The 27,750-nt window shown below is 48.2% G+C and overlaps 1 protein-coding gene across 2 annotated transcripts in view; it reads left to right on the forward strand.

The window, feature by feature from the left end:
• CSMD2 (CUB and Sushi multiple domains 2) overlaps positions 1-27,750 on the forward strand; it is a 604,641-nt gene that overhangs the window by 328,446 nt on the left and 248,445 nt on the right. For both annotated transcript variants that reach the window (XM_087446344.1, XM_087446345.1), the window contains exons 12-13: positions 2,587-2,699; positions 19,804-19,986. In XM_087446344.1, the coding sequence (XP_087302470.1) occupies positions 2,587-2,699; positions 19,804-19,986 (296 nt within the window). The remainder of the gene's footprint in view (positions 1-2,586; positions 2,700-19,803; positions 19,987-27,750) is intronic.

Genomic DNA, 27,750 nt, shown 5'->3' on the forward strand with positions numbered 1-27,750 from the left:
TGACGGGAAAGCAGGGAAAGGCTCCTGTTCAGTGCACGTGGCCCGGCTTCAGAGACAGACAGGCCTGACCTCATTTGTCTCCCCTGCCGAGAAGGAGAGGATTTCATGTATGTGAGTACCCACCCTGTGCCCAGGCCTGTGAGGATGGCTTTCACATCGGTTATCTCATTTAATCCCCACAGCAGCCCCGTGAGAAAGGTGTTATTATTCCCGTTTAACAGGCGGAGAAACTGAGGCCTAAAGGTTGCAAAGACGGTTGGTGGCAGAACCAGCACCTGAGCTCATGTCTTTTGATTTCAGTCTGGGTTGGTGTCCCGTGCCACACCCGCTCCCAACCCGATGAGCTCCAGGCTGTCACCCTGTGGTCTTAAGGCCAGATGAGACATGGCCATTCAGTCAGAGCTGGCTGGTCCAGGAGCTGGTCTGTTCTGGGAGCCTCCCACACCTTCCCCACACGCACCTGGAGAAGACCCTCTCAGGGCAGTTACCCGCTGAGTCAGGTGACAGGTGACATAGCTGGCACCTGGGACCTCTCAGGAGAAAGGAACGGGATGTGAGCCTGAAGGACATCCTCCCCCTGCCTGCTCCACTGTATTAGTCAGGGCTCTCCAGAGAAACAGAACCAATAGGATGTATATAGAGAGAAAGAGATTTGTTATAAGGAATCAGCTCACGCAATAATAGAGACTGACAAGTCCTGAGATCTGCAGGGTGAATTGGCAAGCTGGAGACCCAGGAGAGCCAGTAAGGTAGTTCTAGTACAAAGGCCAGCAGGCTCAAGACCCAGGAAGAGCTGATGTTTCAGTTCAAGTCCAAGGAAAGAAAAAAACAATGTCTCAGCTGGAAGGCAAGCAGGCAGGAAGAATTCTCTTTTACTTGGGAGAGAGTCAGCCTTTTTGTTCTAGTCAGGCCTTCAACTGATTAGATGAGGCCCACCCACCTTGGGGAGGGCAATCTGCTTTATTCAGTCTACCAATTTAAATGTTAACCTAATTTGAAAACACCCTCACAGAAACACCCAGAATAATATTTGGCCAGATATCTGGGCACTTCGTGGACAAGTTAAGTTGACATATAAAACTAGCCATCACACCCACATCTCCCCTCCTCTTGGTGCATCCCCATCACTCACCTGCCCTGGTTTGCTGACTGTCTGGTACATCAGCTCGGGGTGCCCAAGAGGCCAAGATCCCACTCTGTCTCCTTCAGTGGCCCCAGTGTGCTTTGTCAGAGAGAGAACCGTAGAATAGCAGAGCTGAAAAGACTCTTGGGGATCATACAACTCAATCCCCTCATTTAATGTGGAGTGAAAAAGCCCAGAGAGGCTCAACCACTTGCTGTGGGTCCCACAGCAAATGAATGACAGATCCAGGGCTGGTACCCAGGTCTCTGGACCCATCTGGTTTGAGTGGCCTCCCAACAAGTTCTTAGCAGCCCAGGGGCTCTCCCACCACCCTCAGATCTCTTTAGGCCAATGTCAATGTCAAACATCAGGGAAATACATGCAAATGGTTGGGCTCCTTTGTTGTCATAATTGGGTCACACGGAGGAAAAGCAAAGGCCTTGGCCTTCTCCCCGCTCACCACCACCCCAGAGTCAGGAGCCAGCCCGGCCTCAATCTTTACTCATCACAGAATGTCTTAGCCCCAGCCCAGGCATGTCACACAGGCCAGGCTGGTCTGTCCCAGGGAGTCTGTCCCAGCTCCACCCCACAGCACTCGGGGTGTGCTGATTGTCTCTCTGCAGCCAACTCAATACCCCACCCCAAGCTCTGAGACCCCAGGGTGGAGGGGAGATTAGGACCCATTAATCTAACTGCCCCTTCCACAAGGGGCATGCTGGTGATTTGTCTGGTCTCAGCAGAAAGTGGAAGCCAGGTTTCTTCTGGAAACCCCAGCCTAAGCAGCGGACTCTGGCTCTTCCACTGTCCAGCAGGCTGACTTTGGGCAAACCACTGCCCGCTTTGCACCTCTGTCTTCTCACCTGTATGGTGGGGATAACACAACCCCTATCTCATTGGACTCCTGGGGCATTAAATGAGATAATGAATGGGAAATTGTCTGACTTGGGTAGGTGCCTGGTGAATGTGAGTTGAATCAGAATTCTCCCCATGCTTAAACTCTCTTCTCAGAAAGAATGTGGCCCTGGGGAGACAGCTGCGCTTTAAGCCTCACTTCTCATACTGGAATGGAAGGAGGTGTCTCATTAAAAGGAATGACTGGGTGCCAGCGGGGGTGATGGGTTTCTGTCTGTGTCTTTTCTGCAATCCAGTTCACATGAGAGATCGAAGGTTGCAGGAGAGTAGACACCCCCATATTAGATCTGGTTCCAGCTACCCCTGTCCCCTGAGCAACAAGGACAGACATCTCTCTCATTGCGGTTGAGATTCAAGCTCCGCCCGTGGCCGACGGGGAGATATGCTGAGTGTCCCAGCACGTGGAGCACATGTCAGAGACACTGTGGGGCCCAGACTGGGCCCGAGTGGGCCTGGCTCCTTGATACTCCTTTGGATGTCACTGGTCGGACAGTCATTCTGTTGGGGTGCCACGGTCACGTGCACGCTTCTGAATCTCTCTCTCCTGACAGCCTAACAGGTACATCGGTCCCGGATCTCATTGTCAGCACCAACCACCAAATGTGGCTCCTCTTCCAGACCGACGGCAGTGGCAGCTCCCTGGGATTCAAGGCTTCTTACGAAGGTAACTGCTCTTGAGGAGCCAGTGGACTCGCCCTGGCGTCAGACGCTTGGGGTCTGGATTTGGAGTCAGAAAAGCCCTGGATTCGAATCCTGGTTCCGCACCGCACTGCACCAGCTTCCTCTCCCTAGGCACATTATTCGACTCCTCTGAGCCCCAGCCCTCTTCTTTGTCCACCGGGTCTCCTGGGTCATTTTGGGGATTATCTGGGATAAAGCACTCAGAATGCTGGGCACACGGCACCAGGCGCATACATCAGTTCCATCCCTAATTCATACCTGGCTTATACAGACCTTTTAGAGGCCCCATAAACCTTCTGAGCCTTGGTTATTTTTAAAAATCTTGAGACTGGAGACAGTAGCTTCCCAAGCTACCCTATTAGGGTGTCATAGTGATGAGTGACTCTGTGCATCAGGCTAGGGACAGACACACATTGGTGACCTGAGGAGGATGCAGACAAGGATGACCTTCATCTCTTGGTGGGAACAGGTATTAAGGGAATGGCAGACTCTGGGTCCCAAGACACCACCACCGTCACCCCTCCATGCATGCCCATGACTGCTAATGCCAATCCCCCAAAAAAGGGGGCAGAAGCCATCCCCTAAGTATTTGTTAAGGCCCCACTAGGTGTTAGACCCTAGACCAGCACTAGGGGAACAGATGGTCAGATCTAGGCCCATCCCCAAGAGGCCTGCACTCTAGCAATGAGACAGCAAAGAAGACAAATGAGCTATTATTAAAGCAAGCGAGCTGGGGCAGACATCCAGTGGGGCACAGAGAAGGGGCAGTCATCCTTTCTGGGGCATCAGGAAAGCCTTTATCAAGAAACCGAGCCTGAAGTCTTTAAAATGACTAGGTGGCGTGGCTGCTAGAGACAGAGAAGGCAAGGAGAGGGGAGAGAAGGTATCCTTCCTCCACCCCCATTCAGAGACCTACCCATTATGCATGAGACGACTTAGGGGGGGCAACTCCAAAGGACTCTTATTCTGCTCGCTGTGCCTCACACCCACAGTGGACCAAAGGTTCTTCCTGTACCAGGACCTGGTCCACACTGGGTACACAGGAGGTGTATTCATTTCCTAGGGCTGCCCAAACGAAGTACCACAAACTGGATGGCTTAAAACAACAGAAATTTGTTCTCTCACAATTCTGGAGGCCAGAAGTCTGAACTCAAGGTGTCAGGAGGGCCATGCTCCCTCAAGACTCGGGGTAGAATCCTTCCTTGCCTCTTCCCAGCTTCTGGTGTGGCCAGCAATCCTCAGCATTCTTTGGCTTGTAGCTGCACCACTCCATTCTCTGCCTCTGTGGTCACACACATCCCTGTGCGTCTCTCTCCTCTTCTTATAAGTACACCAGTCATATTGGGTTAAGGGGCCACCCTACTCCATCCAGTATGACCTCATCTTAACTTGATTACTTCCACAAAGACCTATTTCCAAATAAGGTCACATTCACAGGTACCAGGGGTTAGGACTCAACATATCTTTTGGGGAACGCAGTTCAACCAATAACAGGAGGCTAGCCCATATTTCCTGTACTAACACTGTCATACCATGATGCCCACTGGGTAAGGACGATGGGTGTACTGTTCTAAGAACAGGAAGCATGTGTCTAGGTGAGACAGAACAGCAGACAGAGAGTGCCTGGGGGGTGACAAGTGCTGAGTTCAAATCCTGGTTCTGTCACTTTCTAGCTCCATGGCAGGTCAGGGAGCCTCTCTAGGGCTGTTCCTTCATCTTTGAAATGGAGATAATGATATGACCTAGGTCACAGGGCTACTGTGAAGCATAAGTTTAGATAAAGAATGTGAGAATAAGAAGTGTCGCAAATTGCAAAACAGTTAGTGAGTAACATAGGTAGTTAAATGAATGGGCTGTTCTGGCACATGACGTTACACACAAGCAGCTGGGGGCAGTGGAAAGAGCACCAGCTGAGAAATCAGGAGACCCTCATTCAGGTCCAAGCTCTGACGCGTGCGACTGAAAATGGGAATGGACTTGGACTCGGACTCGAAGTTTCTAAGGTTTCCCCATCTCTGATGGATGTTCAGTGGTGAATGTTTCCGGAAGTGGGGAGGAATGATCCGTGTCATCCACACACGGTTAATCTGTCCATATTTTATCAATGGCTTGGATAAGACATAAGTAGCGTGTACTTGAAAGGGTTGACAATACACCAGTCAGCAAACAGTGTGCAGAAAGATCTCATTGGGACAGAGCTTTGGGCTAAATTACCAGGATAAGATGAAGTAGGGGATAAATATCAAGTCTGTATTAAGGTTCAAAATATCAGCGACTAGAATTGATCCCAGGGAGTTAGTTGTGCTTTATTCCGTTTTGATCAGGCATCAGAGAATTGAGCTTAGATGTGGGGACCTGAGCTTGAGATGGATAAGGACAGGACGTCAGTCAAGCCCGATGAGAGAGGTTAACAACCCCAGGCATGTTTATTCAGGGGAAAAGTGGACTCAGGAGACTTGAGAGCTGTGTCCAAATCTTTGAAGTGTTGTAGTGTGGGAAAGAGGAACTAAACTTGTTTGGTGTGATTTCATTGGAAAAGAAAGGGACATATTTGTTAAGAGCCTACTATGTACCAGAAGCTTTATGTTCATTAATCTCGGGGTTTTCAGTGTCATGCAAAGACTTGGGGTACCCTCAGGGACCACCACGGTGGGATAGGGGATGCCTAGCAGGGAGGGGTCTAACTCTGCCTCCATCTCTTCTAGTCCCATAAGCCTTCTTTTAAGAGGGGATTTGTAGCTAAACACACGTTTGAAAAACACTGCTTCTGCTTGATCTCATTCCATCCTCACAGCTATGCGATGGTGGCTCTTTTATAGATGAGGAATCTGAGACTGAGAAAGGTGAAGTAACCTCCCCAGGGTCACACAGAAGTGTGATACCTGGCGGAGTGGAGATTTGACGCCGTGTCTCTCTGGCTTCAATGTCCAGAATTTTTCCTCTGTACCAGGAGCCTCCCCAAGTGACAGAATATCAATTCCTTATAAAATCTTTATAGAAGCCAAAGCTTCGCCCCAATCAAATGGGCCATATATCATGAGCCCGGGTTCCTTGTTGCTAGAGGTGGGGGTTTTGTTCATTAGTTCATCTGTCCATTTCACCCAGCCCGTATTGATTAAGCTTCTGTTATGTGACCAATACCAGGCTGGGTGCTGGGGTTATAATAGCAAGCAACATAGACACAGTCTAAACATGTGCTGTGTGGCTGCTGGTCACGGACTAGGTGGGGGCAGGATTTTCCTTGGATCCATGACAAATTAGGAAGAGAGTCGCTAACCCACATGGGCTACATAGGTTCTGCACAGAGAGGCAGGTTCTGTGAATATAGAACAGACTCTGGAATTGAACCAGACCTGGTGGATCCCACCTTGGTCCCAACTGTATGAACTTGGGGAAGTCCTGTGGTCTTTCTGAGCCTCAGTTTCCCCACTCATAAAGTGGAGATAATAACAATGACCTCATAGCATCGTTAAGGAAGTGAAATGAGATCATAGAAAGTTCCTTGCATAGTATCTGGCACAGTGGGGCGCCCTCCCCTAGGGCCACGAAAATTCCTCGCCACCCAAACTTTCCATTATTACTGCTCTCTACTCCAGGGTATGCCCTCCTCTGCTGGGGACACATGGCTCCTGGCCTGTCCTCCAAGTGACCCATGCCTGCTCCCATAGGCCCCAGCTCTAGGTCCCTGCCTCACACCTGCTCTCCCCACCTGGGGCCCTCACTCCCCAGACTGTCTGAGAAATGAGATGGTTCACCTGCCACAGTGTAGAGTGTGGGGGAAGAGGTGGCAGAAGGCAGATCCAGGTCACGGAGAGTCTTAAGGCCTCATAAAGAGTTTGCACTTTGTACAACAGGAAGAAGAACCTGTGAAGGGTTATATGTCGGGATGGGCCTGCCTTTCCCTTCTTGTCCCTTCCACCCCTGACCTTTTACTTGAGGGGTGAAACCCATGAGTCTCATACCTTTGCAGTGAGGAGCCCCTCTGCTGTAAAAAATGTGGGTCGGTTGAATTCCCTGGTGTCCTGATGTGACTCTGTGTCCCTTCCCATCCTGCTCTCGGCTTCTCTCACCTGCAGCCTCCTGCTTCTCCTCCACCTCTCTGGCTGCTCCCTCACAGCTCATGAACCATTCCTCACTGCCCCTTCAGGGCAGGCACTTGTCAGGGTCTGTCCTCAGCTTTCCATCCTCTTTTTCTAGAACCTTCCACAGTTGATCACATCTACTTCCATGGCTTCAACCTCAACCTAAACACTGGTGACTTTCAAATTTGTTCCCCACTTGCGTATCAGTCTACCGGTGACACATTTTAAATAGCTTCCCCCTCAGACATCTCCAACGCAGCCCATCTGTATTAGTCTGCTCTGGCTGCCATAACAAAATATGATAGACTGCGTGGCTTAAACAACAGAAATTTATTTTCTCACAATTCCAAATGCTAGAAGTCCAAGACCAAGGTTCTGGCCAGTTCAGTTTCTGGTTTGGGCTCTCTTTCTGGCTTCTAGAGGGCTGCTCTCTCACTATGTCCTCACATGGCCTTTCCTTGGTGCATACAAGTGGAGAGAAAGACAGCACAAGCTCTCTGGTGTCTTTTCTTATAAGGGCACTAATCCTGTCAGATCAGGGCCCCACCCTTATGACCTCACTTCACCTTTATTAGTTTTCTTAGAGGCCCCATCTCCAAATGCAGCCACTTTGGGGCATGAATTTGGGGGAGACACAAACATTCAGCCAATACACCATCCAAAACTGAGCTCACCATCTCTACCCCCCCACACGCCCCCTGCTCCTGTGTCTCCATCTTGATGAATAGCACCACCATCCTCACCATCCTCGCCATCACTCGGCCTCATCTTCACCTCCTCCTTCTCCCTCTCCCACCTCTGACTGCATTCACAGATTCTGTGGGTTCTCCCTCTGCAGCGTCCCAGCTCCTCTGTCATTGCCCTGGCCGAGGCCCTCATCACCTCTCACTTGAGTAACAGCACAGTTCTCCTACCCAGTATCCCTGACTCCAGGCCTCTCCCCTACCTCCCACCCACCTGCTACATGCAGCACAGTGATCTTTCTGGAACCCAAATCTGGCACGGTTCCCTCCTACATTAAAAAAAAAGCTTTAATGACAATTTCCCATTACTTTTAGGATAACGTACATTCATTCACATGGCATCCAAAGCTCTCCATGATTTGAACTCTAAGCCAAATTCTGCTCCTATGAACCCATTCCAGGCAGAATTACAGGTTATTAATCTCTCCAGTCCTACAGGGCCTAGCCCACAGCCTGGTCCCCAACATGTGCTCAGAAAAGCTCTCAGAATTAAGTTGCAATGTGCCCTTTACTCAGCCACAATCAAGCACCCTGCCTCAGCACCTCTCAATCCCGTTTGCTCACTTCACCGCCTCTCAGTGCTCAGGTGCCAAGAGCTCATGCATCCTCCACTGTCCCCGTAGGCTTTGGAGTCGGACAAACCCAATTTACAATTGACTTCAGCCATGGGCTCTGGGTGTGATCTTCAGCCAGTCCCTCCGCATCTCTGAGCCTGAGTTTTCTCGTCTGTGAAGAGGGCTGATAAACGTGTATCTTGCAGGGGTCTTATGAGGACTCAGTGTGGTAAAGCGCCCAGCTTAGGGCCTGCCTGGCACTTAGTAAACATGCGGTTCAAAGCCAGCTCTCCTCCCCTGCTTCCCAGGCCTGCGGCTCCTCTCCCAACCTGCACCCATGGCTCACAGCTTCAGAATTCCCTCTGCCCCCGTCTTAGCCCTCCTTTTATCCAGCTCCTGGGGAATTCCATGCAGGACAGACATCTTGGCAGAGGGATGGGCGGGTAGCTGAGATGCAGATGTTCCACAGGTGGCATGAGGCATTTGAGGGCAGAGACCCGCCCCCCCCAGGCATGCCTGGTCCCGTCATCATCGATAACCCCCTGCCCCAGTTCAGGTAGAGAGAAGCTTCCTTGGGGTCAGACAGGTGACACTGCAGTATCATCCCTCCCCCTCATTAAAAGTGAAAGCCCCTGGGTGGGAAAATTGGGGGAGTTATTTCCCAGAAATTCTTCCAATTCTGCTGTCGCAATCCTAGGTTGGGGTGGGGGTGGGGGAGTCAGGCTCTGTCAATATCTGAGTACTCGAGCATAGAAACTCAGTCCCCCTCCTTGGGGGCAGCCAGCTGTAGGAAATGCATTCATAGTTGCAATTGCTTTGCTTCCCAGTAGGACAAGAAATATTTAAGGAACAGGCAATTAGCACTCACCAGAAACATTATAAAATTACATACAACTTGCTAACAAGTTTTAGCATCAGTCTGGGAGTCTCCTTGCTTCCTGACTGGAGCCTGGAATCTGGCAGCCTAATGCTAAATCTGGGAGGCTGGCCCAGGGGAGGTAGGAGCTGGGGCCCTGACCCTGGAGGTATGGAGGAGCAGGGCAGTAGAGATTATGCGGAAAGGATGCCCAATAGTCCAGGGGACTCATGTTGGAGATGACGATACCTGGGTATTCAACGCTCTTTAAGCCCCTATTATGTGTTGCAGACACTGTTCAGGACATTGGGGCTAGAAGAACAGCAAGACAGTCTGCGCCTTCACCCAAGTCATAGTCTGTCTTGACTAAAGTCAAGGAAGTGCGAGAAGATGGGAAATATCAAGGAGGGGCAGCTAACCTTGCTTGAGGACTTCAGGGAAGGCTCCCTAGATGAGCTGGTGTCTGAAACCAAGACTTGCTTAAAGGATGGAAAGGAATTGGTCAGCATCCCTGAGAGAGAGAATAGGTTGGCTGAGAAAGCTGACGTGTGCCTAAGGTTGAAGCTAAAGCCTGCACAGAAATAAAGTTTGAGGGCAGGTAGGGAGAAGATGGCCAAGACTAGCCCTCTGCAGGCAGTGCCTCTATCCCCTTCTCCAGAACTTAACTCTGGTGGTGGGCCCAGGTGAGCCCCCTGAAAGAGAAGGTGTTGGAGCGGGGCTAGAAAGGAAGCCAAGGGCAGCAGACCAGCATCATTGACCCCACTCCTTTTCAGCCACTGCCTTTCCTCCTACAGAATGTCAAGCATGTGGCCATTTTCACCCTCAAGTCTGCTATTTCAAGACACCTCTGCTTCTTCTTGTTTCATCCTCACAAGCTAAGAGACCCAAACTTTCCATCTTCGGCCAGGAATAACACCAGGCTTGTTCCTAAGACACTCACTGAGTTTCCATGATGCCCTTAGAGCTTTCTCAGGCACTGGGAGCTGGAGTTTACCTAGACTCAGGCAGCAGCTGCCTCCTCTCAGGAAAACCCGGTGGGACCCATGCTATGCTCCTGGGGGCAGGGGTGGCAAACAGCAGAAGATGCTGCACCATTAAAATTTAGCAGGAAATAATTTGTCAATGAGATAGACTCTAAATACATGGGCTTTTGCAAATGGCAAGCTCCAGTTTGGGGCAAATGCAGACAGCTTGGAGTCGACCTAGATGTTCTACATATCCGTATTCATTCCTGTTTCCCAACCTCCTTCAGCCTGTGCATACCCATGACAGTGTGATGGAGGAAGGAAATGGGGAGGGAAGAATGTCACCCACGTCGTTCACTCGTACCTCCATCCTAATCATGAAAATCCTGTGCCGAGAGAGATGTACAAATACCCAGAGATACACATACAGATACTGGGTCTCTTGCCTCCTGTGCCCTTCACATCATCAGAAGCAGAAAAGTGGAATGGGATGTAATTCTAAGGAAATCCATGAGATCTGGGCATGCCCAGGGGCCATCCTAAGCACTAAAGATGTCCTGGTCACTCAATAGGAGTTTGTGCTGACTAAACAATGGATCTGTAGCACTTAATATGCATGAGACACTGTGCTTGGTTCTCGAGATACAAAAAGCAGAAGAGATGGGACCCTGACTTTGAGGAACTGACAACATTTCAAGAAAAAGCATAAACATCTCATCAGTCACTGAACCAAGGCTCTGCACGGTCTCCCTCAGGCCATCTCTCTGGCCTCATCTCTCTTCACCATCACTTCCTGCCACACTGAACTTCTGACAATTCTCCAGACATTTCTCCTTTCCTGCATCTTTCCTCCCATCCTTCCCTCCATCATCCCCTCATCATTCTCAAACATTTATTGAATGCCTCCTCTGTGTCTTGCACTCTACTAGAAGCTGGGAATAGAGACAGTTCAAAAACACTGTCTCAGTCCTCAGGAAACTTTCCATTTAACAGGAAGAAATGCATACCCAAAACTGCAGCACTGCAGCTATAACAGAAAATTGTCCAAGGGGGCTGGAAGAGAGACAGAGACAGAGAGAGAGACAGAGAGAGAGAGAGCTCTCCTAGCCTGGACCATTCGAGGGAGGATCCCAGTGTGGGAAGCTCTTGAGCTGAGAGTGAAAGATGAGTCTTCTTCTGGCAGACAAGCAGGGGGTGTTCTCTCAGGAAGAGAGGACAGCAGGTGCCAATTTGGAGCCATGTGAGGGCCAGCTGAGCTCTGCCAACAAGAGGACAATAGTGACAATGAGGAAACCCCTACTGTTACTGGTTATGTGCCATGTGCTGGACATTCTGACAACTGTTTTATATACACAGGCTCATTAAATCCTCAAAATAACCCTGCAAGGTGGGTGGTATTACTACCATTGCCATTTTACAGATGAAAAAACTGGGGCTCAGAGAGAACAAGAAATGTGCCCAAGGTCTACTGCCTAGTGTCAGAGCCAGGATTTAGATCCAGGACTCTCTGACCTCAGAGCCCTCGCTCGTCACCATCACACTATCTTGCTTCCCTACAGGTGGCTCCACTGTATAAATCTCAAGGTCAGAGATGGCCAAAGATGAGGCTGGGTGGGAGGGGGTTGGCAAAGGTCCTGCCGTGCCAAGGAGTTAGGGTTTTAATCTGTGGATTTTGAGAAGCCATGGAAGAATCAATGAGCAGGGCACAGTAATAATCGGATTTTTATCTCCAAGCGACCTCGCACTGCTTTGCAAAGTATGGAATAGAGGGAGGAGGCAGGGAACCCGCTCTTGCCTGGTGCCGCCATCCAGGTGAGAAATTGTGAGGACTAGACTAAGGCAGTGAGAGAAGGGATGGAGAGCAGAGGGTGCCGGGATGTTTAGGAGGAGGAGCCAACACGAGGTGGTTAGTGAGGGCCGCAGGTGAGGAGGGGAAGGCAGAATCCAAGCTGATTCCCGTGTCTGGCTTGGGCGACCTCCATGAAGCCTCTCCCCGTCTCCCAGCCCGAGGCCGCAACTGCCTCCTCTGCTCTCCCAAAGGCTGTGCGGCAGGTGCACACCTCCTCCCTTGCCCTCATCAGTTAACGTTGTAGTTATTTCTCTACCCACCTGACTACGAGTTCTCCAAGGGCAGGGCCATGAGTCAGGCAGCTCTATATCTTTGATGCTGAGCATGGCATTTGGCACGGTTTCCATGCAATAAAGATGAGCTGAACTCCCCCATTCAACAGAGTATTCTCTGTGTTCTGGGCACTGAGCTAACTGCTGGGTACAGAGTGATCAGCAATGCGTGATCAATGCCTGCCTTCAAAGAGCTTACATTCCAGCGGGTGGGGTGACAAGAAACAGGGAGGCCAACCTGGCAGCCAGTGGGGAGCATGGGGGCCGAGTTGGCAAACCAGCTCACCCCTGATGCCCAACAGACAGCAAGCTCCGTGAGGGAGGAGATTTTTGCCCTTCGTTCCCACTGCTACCCCCAATGTCTAGAACAGTAACTAATCAAATGAATAGATGAAGGCTTACAAACGGCCATCAGGGCTGCAGAGGAGAGGACAGGAACAGATGCCTAGAAGGAAAAGAAAAAGGGAAATATCTAAGAGTCATGCCAGGGAAAGCATGTTTGAGGAGGTGACGTCTTAAGCTAGAGTCTGTAGCGTGCAGAGTCAGCCGGTGAGGGGGGAGGACAGGCAGCTGCAGCCCAGGCCGAGGGAGCAGGGGATAAGTGAAGGAACAAATGAAGCCCCACCCTTGGAAAGACAGCACGTCGCGGCCCGAGCCCGGCTCCCCTTCTCCCTCCAACTGGCGCTGCCCTTCTTGGAGCACATCAACTTGTGAATTTATAGAGGCACATGAGGCAGTGCCTTCTGAACAGACGTTGTCATAAAAGAGGATTCCAATTCGAAGTTAGAAATTGAAAAACCTGGGGAGAAGACAGTGAGGTTGATCAGAGACGATAGGAATTAAACAGCCGAGAAAGGGGAAGCAAATATGCTGAGCGGCAGAGCGGTCGTGATGGAATTCTGAGGCGTCTTTGAAGCTCTCGTCTCCTGTTTCCTAGCTTGCTTTTGGTAGGCAGACAGAGAGAGAGATAAACACTTATAAAATGGAATTATATGAAGCCGGATAACAGGAAACCACATGTGTGATTTTCTCCAAATCAAAATTTGGTTTGTCAGTTTGTAATTCTGGGCCCTGGCGTCAGGCATGGTCAGCTCCTGACCAGGAGGGTGAGGGTCATGTGCCTTTCAGGCAGGGCAGTGGAGCAGAGGGAGCCCTCTGCAGGAAGGCAGGGGCCTTGGTCCCTGTGTTCTCAGCAGGGGTTGGCGCTGGGCTTGGAGGGAAGGCCCAGACCAGGACAAGGGATGTCTGAGGGACAGAAGGCAGCCCCCAGCCCTCTCTGCCTTCCTGGAAGGAGCTCCCAGACTCTCACACCACCCTGCTCTGTTCTTCCTCTCCCCTCCACCCAATCCTGCTTCTGTGGTCTACACGTGCCCCCCCTCCAATGCCTTGGACCTCTTTGCCAAATGCTCCTTTAAACCTGACTTCCCCTTGAGGTCACCATTACCCAGGAACCCTCTCCACTGCTAACAGCTCATCAGACGCCATCAACTTCCCATTTGAGAGGTGGGCTCGCGTGCTCTCTCTCCAGTGCCACTGCACCTGTGTGTAAACCCCTTCTCCTTGAACCCCGTCCTGTCTCCACTTCTGCCACTTTCCAGCCTCCTCATCAAGGTCATGTCTCTTCCTCTCTACTCCAAGTCTTGCCATGACCTTGCCTCTCAGTTTCGTGACCTTCTCACTTCCATTCAGTGCACTCCACTCTATCTTCAGCTGGACCCTGACTCCAGCACCTCTGAAATCTTAACTCGCCCATCCTGCTCTGGGGCCCTTCGTCCCTCAGCTCTCCCACCCGTTACTCCCTCTGCTCCTGTTCATCATCCTTCCCTGACCTCTCGTATCCCCTGTCCCCTCCTGCTTTCTTCACTTATTTCCTCCTTTAGCCCCTATGTCACACTTGAGCCATTCTTCAACAAAAGCCTCAACTCCTTACCCCACTGTCCTTCCATTTCTCCAAACCCAACCCCACCCCTCAATCAGTGCTGCTGCTCCTTTCCCCACTTCTACATGAACCAAGTTACGGAGGGGTCTGAGACAAGTCACACAGCCCTGCTTGGTGGTACCCCTATAAATGAGTCATCTCCACCCTCCATGGGCCCCAGAGATGCGTGGCAGTCCATCTAGCTGTGATTCCCTCTTCTCCAGATGACTGCTTCAGACATTCTTGTCAACATCAAGTCTTTTCCCCCATGACCGGTCCCTCACCTTCAGCAATGACCGTGACCTCTTCCTCCACTTAGAAAATAGAGCCTGTGTCATCACAGGATCTCCTTCAACCTCTTGCCAACCTACCTGAAAGCTCATTGTAATCCCCTCTTCCCTCCTGTCATGAGGGCAGGAGAGTTTCCTGGTCTCTAAGGCTAGCCCCACAGCGTGCTCTGGGTCCCATGCCTCCTGCCTTCTCTAGAGCCGCATGCTGTCATCCCCTGTTTCTCCTCCATATCATCACCTAACCATTTAATCTCTCTCTCTCTCTCTGTCTTTCCCTAGCATTTAAATATGGTCAGTGTTCTCCCATCTTAAAAAATACTTTTAAACCACTCCCCTCAACACCATACTCCTCATGAGTTACCGCCTAATTTCTCTCTATTCCTTTACTACCAGGAAATGCTTTCTGTAAAAGTCATCGACTCTTCCTGTATCGTCTTCCTCTTCTCCCACTGGGTGTTGGCCCCATCGTTACTCTCAGTCTGCTCCTGCCAATATCAACAGCGACCTCCTCTTGCTAACCTGCTTTTCATTCCTATCTAGACGTCCCTGCAGCCTTTGATGCTGTCGATTTCCTTCTTGAACTTCGTTCTTCTCTAAGCTTATGTGACCCCACTGTCCCAGGAGTTTAGTCTAGCATTCCACTGGTCCCCGTGGTGTTCCTAACTGTCAGGACTGACATCTCCTCTAATCCCCCTTGGTGGTCTGATCCTTCTCATGGCTTCTTTTACCATCAGTGAGCTAAATCCCAAGTTCTGTATTTCTAGACCAGACTTCTCCTGAACTTAAGCCCCATGTAGCCATTTTCTACTAGATACATCCACTTGGAGGTGCACAGACACCTCAAAACTCAGCATGCCCTACTGATGACCCTCTGGCCCTGCTCTTCCTCCTGCATTCTTGTCTCAGTGAAAGCACACCCAGGTGCCCAGGCCAAACCCTTCAGTCAGTGAAGACCACTGCCTCTCCTGTAACCCCTATATCCTCACTCTCAGTACGGCCTATGGCTTCTTCCTGCTGTAGACCTCCCAGATCTTTCTGCCTCTCTCCATCCCCTCTGTCTCTGGTGCCAGTCCAGAAGGCTATCAAAACATCTCCCAGATTACTGTGAGCCTCCCACTAGAATAGAAGCTCCATGGAAGCAGGGCTTGTGTCTGCCTTGTTCTCCATTGCACCCCCAGTGCCCAGCACAGTGGCTTACACTAAGTAGACACTCAAATGTTTGTTGAATGAGAGAATGATCTCCCTGCTTCCAGAATTGCTGCCCCCAGACCATTCTCCAAACAGCAGTCAGTGTGATCTTTTAAAATACAAAATGTGAAATGCTAAATAGAATTAAACCATTGATTGACTTCCCACTGCCTGCTATCTAAAGTCCAGTCCCGTTAGCAGATTGCACAGGCCCTTTCATGCGTTGGCCCTGCATGCCTTTTCCAGCCGCATCTCTCATCACCTGTCGAAAGTACTTGTGTTTGTAGAAAGACAGTGTTGCACAGTGGTTAAGAGCCCTAGAACCATGCAACCTGAGTTTGGATCTCAGATCCACCACTTCCTAGCTCTGTGACCTTGGATAATTCCATGATCTCTCTGTGCCTTAGTTTCCTCTCCTTTAAAATGGGGATGATAGTATCTAGTTCACAGAGTTACTGTAAGGATGAAATGAGTCAATATTTGTAAAGTGCTCAGAGTGGCTGCTGGCACATAATCAGCATTAGAGTTATTAGTTACATAACTAAAATTTAGTTATAATAATAATGATTTGTGGGCCGGCCCTGTGGCGTAGCGGTTAAGTGCACACGCTCCGCCGCTGGCAGCCTGGGTTCGGATCCCGAGCACTCACCGATGCACCACTTGTCAGGCCGTGCTGTGACGGCATCCCATATAAAGTGGAGGAAGATGGACACGGATGTTAGCCCAGGGCCAGTCTTCCTCAGCAAAAAAAGAGGATTGGCATGGATGTTAGCTCAGGGCTGATCTTCTTCACAGAAAAAAAAAAATAATAATAATAATAATAATAACGATTAGTTAATTATGATCACTGATGTCATTGCAATCCTACAAACAGTCTTTGTGTGGGTTCTTCCCACCTGAAGGGCCCTCCTTCTCCCTTCTCACCCACTTACTCCTTTCTTTCTTTTTCCAGCTTTATTGAGATATAGCTGACATATAACATTGTGTAAGTTTAAGTAGTACATGATGATTTGATTTATGTATGTATTGTGAAATGATTACCCCAATAAGGTTAGCTAACACCATCACCTCACATAGTTACAATTTGTGTGTGTGTGTGTATGTGTGTGTGTGTGTTGAGAACTTTTAAGATCTACTCTCTCAGCACCTTTCAAATATACAGTACAATATTGTTAACTATAGTCGCCATGCTGCACATTACACCCACAGAACTTATTCATCTTATAACTGGAAGTTTGTACCCTTTGACTACCTTCACCTTTTTCCCCACCCCCATCTCACCCACCCCCACCTCTGGCAACTATCACTCTACTCTCTGTTTCTATGAGTTTGGTAAGTGAGATCATACAGTGTTAGTCTTTCTCTGTCTGACTTATTTCACTTAGCATAATACCCTCAAGATTCATGCTTGTGTCCCAAGCGGCAGGATTTCCTTCTTGTTTATGGCTGAATAATATTCCATTGTGTGTGTGTGTATATGTGTGTGTGTGTATACCACATTTTCTTTATCCATTCATCCACTGATGGACACTTAGGTTATTTCCATGTTTTGTCTATTATGAATAATACTGCAATGAATCCCACTTATCTTCTCACCTGCTGACTCCTGTACAGGCCTCAGGCCTCAGCTTAGACATCAGCTCCTCCAAGAAGGCTTCCTTGATGCCAGGGCTGGGTCTGGGATGAGGTGAGCAAGGCACTCACCTTGGGCATAAAATTTAAGGGAGGTAGGGGATGCCAAAAAACTCAGTAATTAAGATAAATAATATTTTAATGCTGTATTGTTAAAAATCAAGAGTAATACAAAATATCCAAGCTAAAAAATATCAGCATTTTAAATAACAATAGGCTCTCATGGCCAGGACTAGGGTGAGGCAGCTGAGGTGAGTTGCACAATTGCTGGCTTGGATCTGGTCTTTATTTTCAGTTTTGTATTTTTCTTCATGTTGGGTTTGATTTAAATGCATTAATTTTGATTTTCTAAAAAAAGTATTGCACCAAGATATGATTTGTCTTGATCGCTGAGGTTTTGGTGCTGCCTAAAATTTTGTGCCCAAGGTTAGCGCCTCGCTCCCCACACCCTATTTCTGTCCCTGCTCCAAGGTTGAGTTAGGTGCTCCTTCTGGGCGCTTCCACAGGACAAATCACCCTGTGTCATAAATACCTGTTTCCTTGTCTGTATCAGGACTGGATCGTTCAGTCCTTGAGAGCAGAGCCCATAGCCAGATCTCGAGTGTCTAGCACAGACACTGGCACACAGTAGGTGCTCATTATATGCTTCTGATCACGTTGACGGTAGGTGAATGGGTGGGTGTGGGCATGTGGGAAGGGCTGTGTCCACACAATGAGGACGGCTGGGCAGAGTCCTCCCTCCACCTAAGGACACTGGTTCTGTTGAGCTGACCACACCCTCAGACTAGTTGCTGTGGGCAGGGACACAGGGAGGTGTGCTCTACATTGATATCTTTTACAACATGGTGGGGCCTCACTAAGAACCCTTAAATCTGGGTCCTGTCCCGGCAATAGGATCCAGCTCTGTCTCTAAACACTGGGTAACTTTCATCAGCTCTCAGAAGACCTGCAAGGCCAGTCCCGGCCAGAGCATGTTTGGGGACACTTGGGAGAAGGAGGGCCTTGCTACTTGCTTCTCCAGGTCAACTTGTCACAGGGACCCCTTCTTCCTTTCCTTCAGATACCCTGGAGCTCTGGGACCTGGAGCAAAGGGGCCCCTTCCCAGGAATGCCTCAGTGTGTACCCTCCCCATCCCTGGCATGAGAAAAGCCAGCTTCAAAGGAGGGCTCAGTTATGCTTCAGCAGGTGTGTGTGTAGAGGATGAGGCCAGGGGGACGTGTGAGAGGAGAGGTGGGTGAGCTGACCTCTACCTCCAGTAAGGATGTCTCCAAACTTTGGGACAAGCTCATGGGGCAAGTATCCCACAAGAATGTAGACCCACCATCCATAAATGAAAGTTTATGGAAGTTTATGGAAGCACACTCCTGGTGCACATAGACCCCTTCCTTCCCCCCACATCGAGGACTCTAAATATTTGACTTAGGTCACACACACACAAACAACCTCAGCCATAGAATACCTTGTTCTGCTAGCTCTCAGCAGACTGCTGGGGACCCTCTTTTTCCGGGTAACAGGAATGTGACGATCAAGATCCCACCCATATAAGGCAGTCCATGGGGCAAGGGGAGCAGAGGCAACCCTGATCAGCCCACAGAAGCCCACCAGTTGTGATAAGAAATCTTTTGTAGAATCATCCCTATTGAGTTCACACACAGCAACTTCAGGGACTGTGACTCCTGACAGCCCACGATGGTGTCTACAGAAAAAGCAGGGTCTCTTTGGCCTGATGATGCTGGGAAGGCATCCAAAAAGGTTTCCTGATTACTCCAGCCCCCTCGCTCCCGAATCATAGACCCCCCACATTCCTCACCTCACCATCTGTCACTTCATTCATTGCTCCCTGTGTTTCCCACAGGAGGCCTTCTTCCCTGGGGATGGAGCTCTTTCTCCTCCTCGTCTCCTTCCTTCCCCACCCCCCTCCTCGCGCTTGGTCTCTCACAGCACCAAGCACAGGGCTGGTGGAAGTGGGGGTGTCTCCGGAGGAAACTCCAGGGACTTGTCCAGGACGGATTCCTTTCCTGGAGCATCTGGGTCCTGACTGACTCTTCCGCGAGGCAGCCAGCCCATCATGCCTCCTGAGTCCAGGCCCCCAGAGCTGTCTCAGGGAACCCACTCCATGTCTGACTCACCACAGCTGAATCAAATGAACTTTAAAAGCGTACTTAATGAGTCATTTGTTTCATTTTACCTCATGCTGTCTCAAATTGAATTTAAAAAATATCTTCGTGAAAGTGCTTCCGTATCAGAAGGCAGCGAATCTCGGTTCTCACTTAATCTCTGGTTTGGGGAAAGGCGGGCAGCAAAGCATCAGCTGCCCTCTCGTCTTGTGCTTGCCTCTGCTGCTCAGGCATGGACTGCACTTAAGACCCATCAAGTGACGTTAGTAATCCAAATGCAGAGTCACGTTCAGTAAGGATGTCTCCAAACTTTGGGACAAGCTCGTGGGATAAGTATCCCACAAGAATGTAGACCCATCTTCCATGAAGGAAAATATCCAAGCCCCTAGAACACTTTATGTGGACACGGAGTCTCAGGCATTTGATAGCTGGAAGGCCCATTTATCCAAGGGTGCTGTGTTTAAACAGGACACTGCAGAATTTCTCATTAAAGATGCTACCTGGGTCACTCCGAGCACTGACTCACAGCAGAGGTGCAGCAGAGCGTATATATGGACCTCCAGCTCCAGGAGCGGTATGAAGTCACTGTTGTCTCTGTTTTCTCATCTTTCTGTCTTTCAGAGATCGAGCAGGGAAGTTGCGGCGATCCTGGCATTCCTGCCTATGGCCGGAGGGAAGGCTCCCGGTTTCGCCACGGTGATACACTCAAGTTTGAGTGCCAGCCTGCCTTTGAGCTGGTGGGGCAGAAGGCAATCACGTGCCAAAAGAATAACCAGTGGTCGGCTAAGAAGCCAGGCTGTGTGTGTAAGTGAGCGGGGAGGAGGCCACTTTGGGGTCTCCACTGAAAGGCAGGGGCCCGTGTCCCACCTAATCCAGTGGCCTCATCCTTGGGATCCTTGCAGGTCGTAACAACAGCTTCACTCTGGTTGGTTTCTTTTGTTCCTCGCCACGTTGCTGGTTGGGTGCTCATTTCTGGCAGTATCGTAGACTGTGGCACTGAGAATGATTGCTCTTGATGTTTGGGGACCTTCTTCAACTCATCTTGTCCTCCATGGTGATCCTTGAGAGCAAGGTAGAGGCCACTGGGGTTTGGTCCACCAGCCTCAGACCCAGACATTTCCTCCTTACCCTTGTTACCGCCAGTGACACCAGTCAAGCCAGGGTGGAAGGGACTGGCAAATCCATAAGATGGTAGACTCTGTACCAGCCTCTGGATGCTGTGGGAAACCATGGCCTTGCCAGGATATAAGAAGTTTGCTCAAACTGCTTCTTCTCAGATTGGATTTGGGGAGGATGGGGATCAAGCTGTCTTTGCATCGTTGATCTTTTGGAGAAGGGGTTGGAGTTGAGTGCTCTGTTCTACGGAGATAACAAGGAAGCCCTTCTTCCTTCTTCTTAGGTGGTATGACCATACCTTCCGGCACAAATAATATGTTAAGTCCTGGGTCCCAGTGGGACTGGCAAGTGTGAGGGAGCTGTGTGTAGCAGAGGGGGGAGCAGGCTTGGTCTCTGCTGAGAAATCAAAGGTTCCAGCTTCTCTAGGCTGTTACCTCTTCTCCCCGCCCTCACCACCCCGCCTTCTCACCTCTTTCAATCTGCTTCTTTCAGGGGAAGGCAGGCAGCCTGACCCTCTGATCCTCTCTCCCACCTCAGTGGGCTTCTCAGGGTCTCTTAGTGCCGCATTCTAGAGAACGGTGGCCCCTCGGGGTGGGGGAAGGAATAACCTGGGAGATTATATAAGAACATCCATGCTGACTGGGAGTTTGGTGTATGAGTTGGTGAGTTGGGTTATACTATGGTGATTATACTTTTCAAACAAAAAAAAAATCACCTTGTTTGGTTTGACAAAGCATTTTTGATGACTTGTGAGTGGATGTAAAAATTCTTATCGAGGTTTAAACATCAAATCTCTCTTAGATACACAGTAAACCAACCACCCTTCTTGAAAAAATAAAAATTGCATGAAATCTGTTCATCTCTTCAGCCTGATGTGGTTAGAATATAGTGCCTGGCAGTGTTAGGGGTGCCAAGGGAACTAGGGGAGCAGGGAAGGTTAGTAGGGAGCAGCTCAGGACAAGCAAGAACAAAGGGGCGACCATCACAGAGACCAAGTCCAGGCCAGAATGACTGGGTGGAGTGGAGCTCTGTGGGGCAGGTTGGAGTCAGGGCCTCAGAAGGCAAAGGTACGGACTGTGGGAGTCCCAGGTACCATGAGGGCTTCATCTCTGAAATCCGTCTAGATAAAACAAGGCAGGGAGAACTGGAAAGAGTCAGGCCCCTGGGGCAGAGAGCTGGTTGGAATGAAGTGGGTAGCAGAGCCAGCCAGCTACTTAGGACAGGATAAAGTTCCTTGCCCCACAGGCTGAGAGATGCAGGTAGCAGTATGCTCCCGGGGCACTGTCACTCAAGTCCTCCAAAAATTTACTTGACCCTTTGGCTCTTGGGAGTAGTTTTAGGAAATCTTTCTAGAACCTTCAGTAAGGGCAGAAGACCAAGAAGTGCTGCTGAGCAGGCCTTCGTTTCCAGGAATGAGGCTGGCAGCCTCTAGTGAGCTGGGCACTGGTTATGATCAGCTGAGAAGAAGAGGGCAGAACTGTCCTGGCAAGTCTAGAGTGGTGCTCTCTGTGGTTTAAAATGAGGAAGAGGAGCCAAGGCATACTGATAAGAACTGAAGCAGGCACTCTGGAGGGCAGTATGGCATTTCTTCTTCTGGATGATTCTGGGATATAGGAGAATGTCATCCCCCAGCCCCTCCCATCGCTCAGATTCTTCTGGTCATCTGGGTGTAACAGAACACAGCTTGAATCTCAGGGATGCTGGTTTCAGAGGAGGAGGCTGGAGAGAGCCGGCTGGCCCCATGCCTTTGCACCACATAGCAAGGTCGCATTTGTGTTTCATGACGGCAAGGGAGCACCATCTGTTAGCTCTCTACTGAGTACCCTGTCCCTAAGCTGTTGCTTCCATAGGTCCCAGGCTTTGCCCTCAGGAAACTCACAGTCTAATTCATGGTGAAAGGATGGTACTAAGAAAGTCCTGGTGCACTGAGATGACTTTGGATTAAAAATCTGGAGACTTGTTTCTTTGTCCTAGCTGAGCTTCGTGACTGTGGCCGGGGCATCTTCTCTCTAGATTTTGGTTTTCTAATGCATCCAATAGGGTTGTCTTCCATTCTGGCTCAAACATTCTAAGCCTCTCTGATCATGTTTACAGAAAAAGATAACGATGACTTGAATAGTCCTCACATTTTCCACAACGAATGCTTGGAAACCACTTCCTATAGTGGATCATTTACAGAATAAGTCATACTTTGGCTGAGGGATGATGTTAAACTTTGGTGCTCCTGACCCCAGATCAAACATAATATAGTCCGTGGTCAAAAGAAAAGAGACAACATCTGTAAGCGTCTATAAAAGTATAAAATAGTATAAAGTGTCATAAATGTAAGTACAAAAGCACCTCCAGCAAAGTCAACATACGTGTCCTAAAATTTACCACACAATAAATATTAATACAATACTTAGCAAACAATACTGCTGTTTCCTTCTTAGGATTTTGAAGGGGATTGAGGAAATATTTTGATGGCTCAAATTTCTTTGAACAACTGTCCAAAGAAGTGCGAAGCAGCAGAATGTTCTTCTCTTGAAACATTTTCTTCAAAACAACTCCTTGCTAGGGAATTGCCCTGCCGAGACCACACAAAGACACTCGTTCCTTCACGTTCTATAACATTTTCTGTAGCAAGCAGGGACTTGGGAATCATTTCGTTGGCTGATGAGCTGCCCTCACAGTCGTGGGTGCTCAATAGATGGTCTTTTTTCATCTAGGTTTTAAAGAAGATGCTGTTTCTCACAGTGAAAAGCATTTTGAAAGAAAAGATGGAGCCAGCTTCTTTCCTCTTCCTCTCTCTTCCTCCTTGGTTAATTCACATCTCTAGGGATCCCTATTCAAAATCAGTTGGAAGTAGTACCACTTTCCCTCCATTCAACAATATTTACCGAGTGCCTACCCTGTGCCAAGCACCAGGCATTGGCATCAGAGCTATTGAGTCTCCACCTAGGAAATGTGCTCAGCCTGGTGTCCTGGTGAGAAAGCTCTGGTCAGGTTGCGCATATTCTTCAGCTTCCCAGAAGCTCTTCCTTACAAAAGGATAGAGAGCCTTTCTCGTATGATCATGTCCAGTTATTCCTCCCCAACAAGAGATACAATGGGAAGGAAGATACAAATAACTCTGATGGTGGTTTGCACGATACACGATGCTTTGTTGACAGGCTAGCAGAACACTTCACACTTCATAAGGAAGCCAGGAAACCAATTATCAGTCCATTAGCAGCCACTTGCAAAAGAAATTTCAAAACAGCCTTCACCAGAAATATGCCAAGACTGCACAAATGCAAGCTTCCTTCGCCATTTTGTAAACCACCATGAGAAGGTGTGAACCCTAATTGCTCCGTTCCCAATGTATATGGCATGTGTGTGAAATGTGAAGGCAGGGCCTACTGGGATGTATACAGAGTAAGTCACAATTCAGCAGTCAAACCTTGAGAGATCAAGGGAGGGAGAAGTGGGTCCTTGGGTGCACAAAGAAAATGTTACAATGGGTACAGGGCTTGAGCTGGGCCTTGGAGAGGTGGAAGGTAAAGAAAGGTGTTCCACACAGGAATGCTATGGAAATGGTACCCTCCTGTCCCTTCCTCCCTGAGTTCCTCCTTTGAACCACCCCTTGACTCTGGACACACACATACTTCTGGACAAAGAAGTGGATTGGGTCATATGGTCATCAGGAAGCTGGTCTCTCCCGTGGACTATTACTCTAGGGGAGGGTCTCTCACCCTCAGCACTACTAACATTTTGGACCAGATAATTCTTTTTGTGGGGGCAGTCTTTTGCATTGTAAGATGTTTTAACAGCATCCGTATCCTCTACCCACCAGATGCCAGTAGCATCCCCTGCCCGCCCCATCAATTGTGACAATCAAAAATGTCTCCAAACATTACAAAATATCCCATGGGGGAAAAACCACGCTACTGATCTAGGATGATCTAGTCTTGTCAAATTCTAAATATGAAGAAATCTGTGTAATTGCATTTTAAGGGAGGCTATGATTAAAGTCCATAGAGTTGTGACAGTGAGAAAGCATGGGGTGAGGGAGGATGCTGATGTTTATTAAATGTTGTATGTCATTGGGAAGATAAGAATCTTCCCTACAACTTTATAGAGTATTTATTCTCTCATTTTACAGAGGAAAACAAAGTTCAAGGAGAAAAAGTAACTAGCTCAGAGGTAACAGAACCATTAAATGATGGGCTGGAATTTGAACTATTAATTGACAGAGCATCAATTTGAACCCAGGCCCCTACTCCAAATCCTACACTCTCTCCATTGCACCAGATTTGCAGAATACAAAGGGTCATCTACAACAGGAAAGACAAGAAAGCCTTAGGACAAAAATACTAGGTCAGAGTACAGAAGCAAACTGTTGGCTGAGCTACTACCATGAAGTTACGGAGATTGACAAGAGGTAGACAAGTTCACGAACACTAGATCCTTGACCCTCGTTGGAACTATACCAGTACTGGATACCAATATGCAATATACCGGTGACAAAGCCTTTTCCTAATCTTTGCTTTTTCTCATTCCTTCTGCCATCCATTTATCCATCCATCTTTGATTTATTGAGCACCTACTATGTACAAAGTCAGCTTCATAAGCGGGTACGCCTATTCCTGGTCAAATTCTAACCTGGAGGGCCTCTGGGGATGACCCTGCTCAAGTTGAAGGGGCGATCTCATAGCGCCATGCCCTATATAATGTGCTAGAAGTCTTTCAAGAAGTATCTGGAGAGCCAGCTCTGATGGCCTAGTGGTTAAAGTTCTGCACGCTCTGCTTCAGTGGCCAGGGTTCATTTCCCAGGCACGGGACTACACCACCCATCTGTCAGTAGCCATGCTGTAGCAGCTGCTCACATAGAAGAACTAGGAGGACTTACAACTAGAATATACAACTATGTACTGGGGCTTTGGGGATGAAAAAAAGAAGAGGAATATTAACAACAGATGTTAACTCAGGGCGAATGCTTCCCAGCAAAAAAAAAAACTAGTATCTGGAGCTCAAAGGCCAACACCCAACATAGGCTTTCGGTATATTCTAGTATTTAAAAAGTTTAAATAAATTTAAGGGTTTAGATACATAAAATACTCTTAATTTCACTTCCTTAAGCCAACACCAGTTTCAAACTTGGCCATTCTTTTTGATTCTTACCCGCATACACGCATATTTCATGTGGCTTTAATCAAATTGAACATACCGTCTCGCATCCTGTGTTTTAAAGTTCACATTGTATTGCATATGTTACCATGTGGCTACATGTCTGTCATAGTTATCATTCTTAATAGCTGTGGATATTCTGCCTAGTGAATGGACCATGACTTAGTTAACCAATTATGTTCAATTATTTTATATAAGGCTGTAATGAACATACTATGCATATGGCTTTTTTTTTTTTCTTCTCTTGAATTATTTCCTTAGGATAAATATGCAGGAGTGAGGTTGTTGGATCAGGGTATGAACATTTTTATTAACTCTTGATATATATTGCTCCCCAAAAATTCTGTGTTGGTTCATAATGCCAATAACAAAAGCTATATGATTAAGAATAAGGGGCCAGCCCAGTGGCGTAGTGGTTAAGTTCACATGCTCTGCTTTGGCAGCCTAGGGTTCGTGGGTTTGGATCCCGGGCGCAGACCCACACACCGCTCACCAAGCCATGCTGTGGAAGCATCCCACATATTAAAAAATTGAGGTGGATTGGCACAGATATTAGTTCAGGGACAATCTTCCTCAAGCGAAAAGAGGAAGATCGGCAACAGATGTTAACTCAGGGCCAATCTTACTCACCAAAAAAAAAAAAAAAAAGAATAAGATTCATATAAAATGCAGCCTTCCCATCCAGAAACATGGCATATCTCTCTTTTATGTTCGTCTACTTTCACTTTTCTAAATATAACAACTTGGTGGTTTTCTTCATATAGGTCACATATATCGCTTGTAACCTTTATCAGCATCACCAAACCTCAAGTATTTGTGTAGCCTTTTAAAAATTGCTAATTTAATAGGTACAAATTGAATATATTCCTACAGCACATCCTTGTGAACTTCTGCAAAGTGCCAAATGTTATAAGTGCTGCGAATCTAGAGATGAATTGGGCACAGTCCTTGATCTCAAAGAGCTTGCTCTAACGTGAAGATAGACAAATTATATAAATTTAAGTGGGCTCTTGTGGTTCAAAATTTAGTTTTTCAACCAGCAAGCGTTGGTGATACAGATGCATTTAGCATCTGCCCTATGAAGATTCATTCTTTTATTTAACATATGTTCGCTGAGTGCCTGAGATGGGGCAGGCAACATAGTGGGTGCTGAACAAGAAAGGAACAGCCTCTCTTGTCATAGTGCATAGACGTGACGACATCTCTGTTGGAATAGTTGGGCCTGAATGATGGGAGGACAAAGTTGGGACCCTGTTGGAAAAGGAGACATCCGAGTGGCAGGACTGGGTTCTGAGAGAAGCCATGGGGCTTGGGCCTATGCAAGAGGAGGGATGTTCATTGGATACATTGACACACACAGACACACATACGCACACGCATGTGCACACATATGCACTCCCTGTCTGGGTACTTGGTTTGTAGTGGTTCTTAAAGGGGTTGGCTGCTGCCAAATGTACGTGAGTGAAAGAAGGGAGGAGGAGTCCGTGGGAATAGGGTCTGGAAAGAGACTAGTCGGTACCCATGGGCCGGAGACGTGTCTCTCTTGGAACAAGGGGAATGAGAGTGGTGTCAGGATTTCCATCACAGGACCCTGGACAGAGACTCCCATCCTGACCTTGCTCCACTGGCCTGGGTCCAGCCCTGTGTAGCAGGGACATGGGGCATTTGCTATTTGCAGTCTGTGTAGCAACTGTCTATACCAACATGTGGGTACGAGAGTGTTGTGTTGGTATTTTCCTTTCCAATCTGAAGCCTGTCTTTCTCTATCATGGATAGAAGCTCTTTGTGGTATTCGATATACATATTTTCCCAATCTCTTCTTTTCCTTTTCTTCATTTTGTTATTTTGCATTGTACAGTTGTTTTACATTTTTATATAGACAAATCTCTCAATATTTGTGATTTCTTTTCAAAGCTTGACAGAGTTATCATTCTGCCACGGATCTGAGAAACAGTTTGTTCTATTTTTAGTTATTTGTCAGTAATTTGATTTTTTAAAAACTGTAATTTGTTAATCCATCTGGAGTTTATTTAGATGAACGTATAATATTGTGCAAACTATTACGCAGTTTTCCAACACAATTTATTATGTAATTCATTTCTCTTTTGATTGAGGGAAATGAATTGTTTTATCACCTACTGAATCCTCACATGTAGTTAAGTCTATTTCTTGAGTCACAGCTTTGTTCTGCTGCTCTGTTTCTATCTTAGCACCGGTATTGAATAATTTTAATTGTTGTTTTATAATATGTTCTAATATCTAGCGGAGCTGGAAACTATTCCTTCCTCCCTTAATTATTTTCTC

The sequence above is a fragment of the Ceratotherium simum genome, chromosome 22 (assembly GCF_057802395.1).
Source record: "Ceratotherium simum simum isolate JZ-2026a chromosome 22, ASM5780239v1, whole genome shotgun sequence".
In the NCBI taxonomy this organism is placed as follows: Eukaryota; Metazoa; Chordata; class Mammalia; order Perissodactyla; family Rhinocerotidae; genus Ceratotherium; species Ceratotherium simum.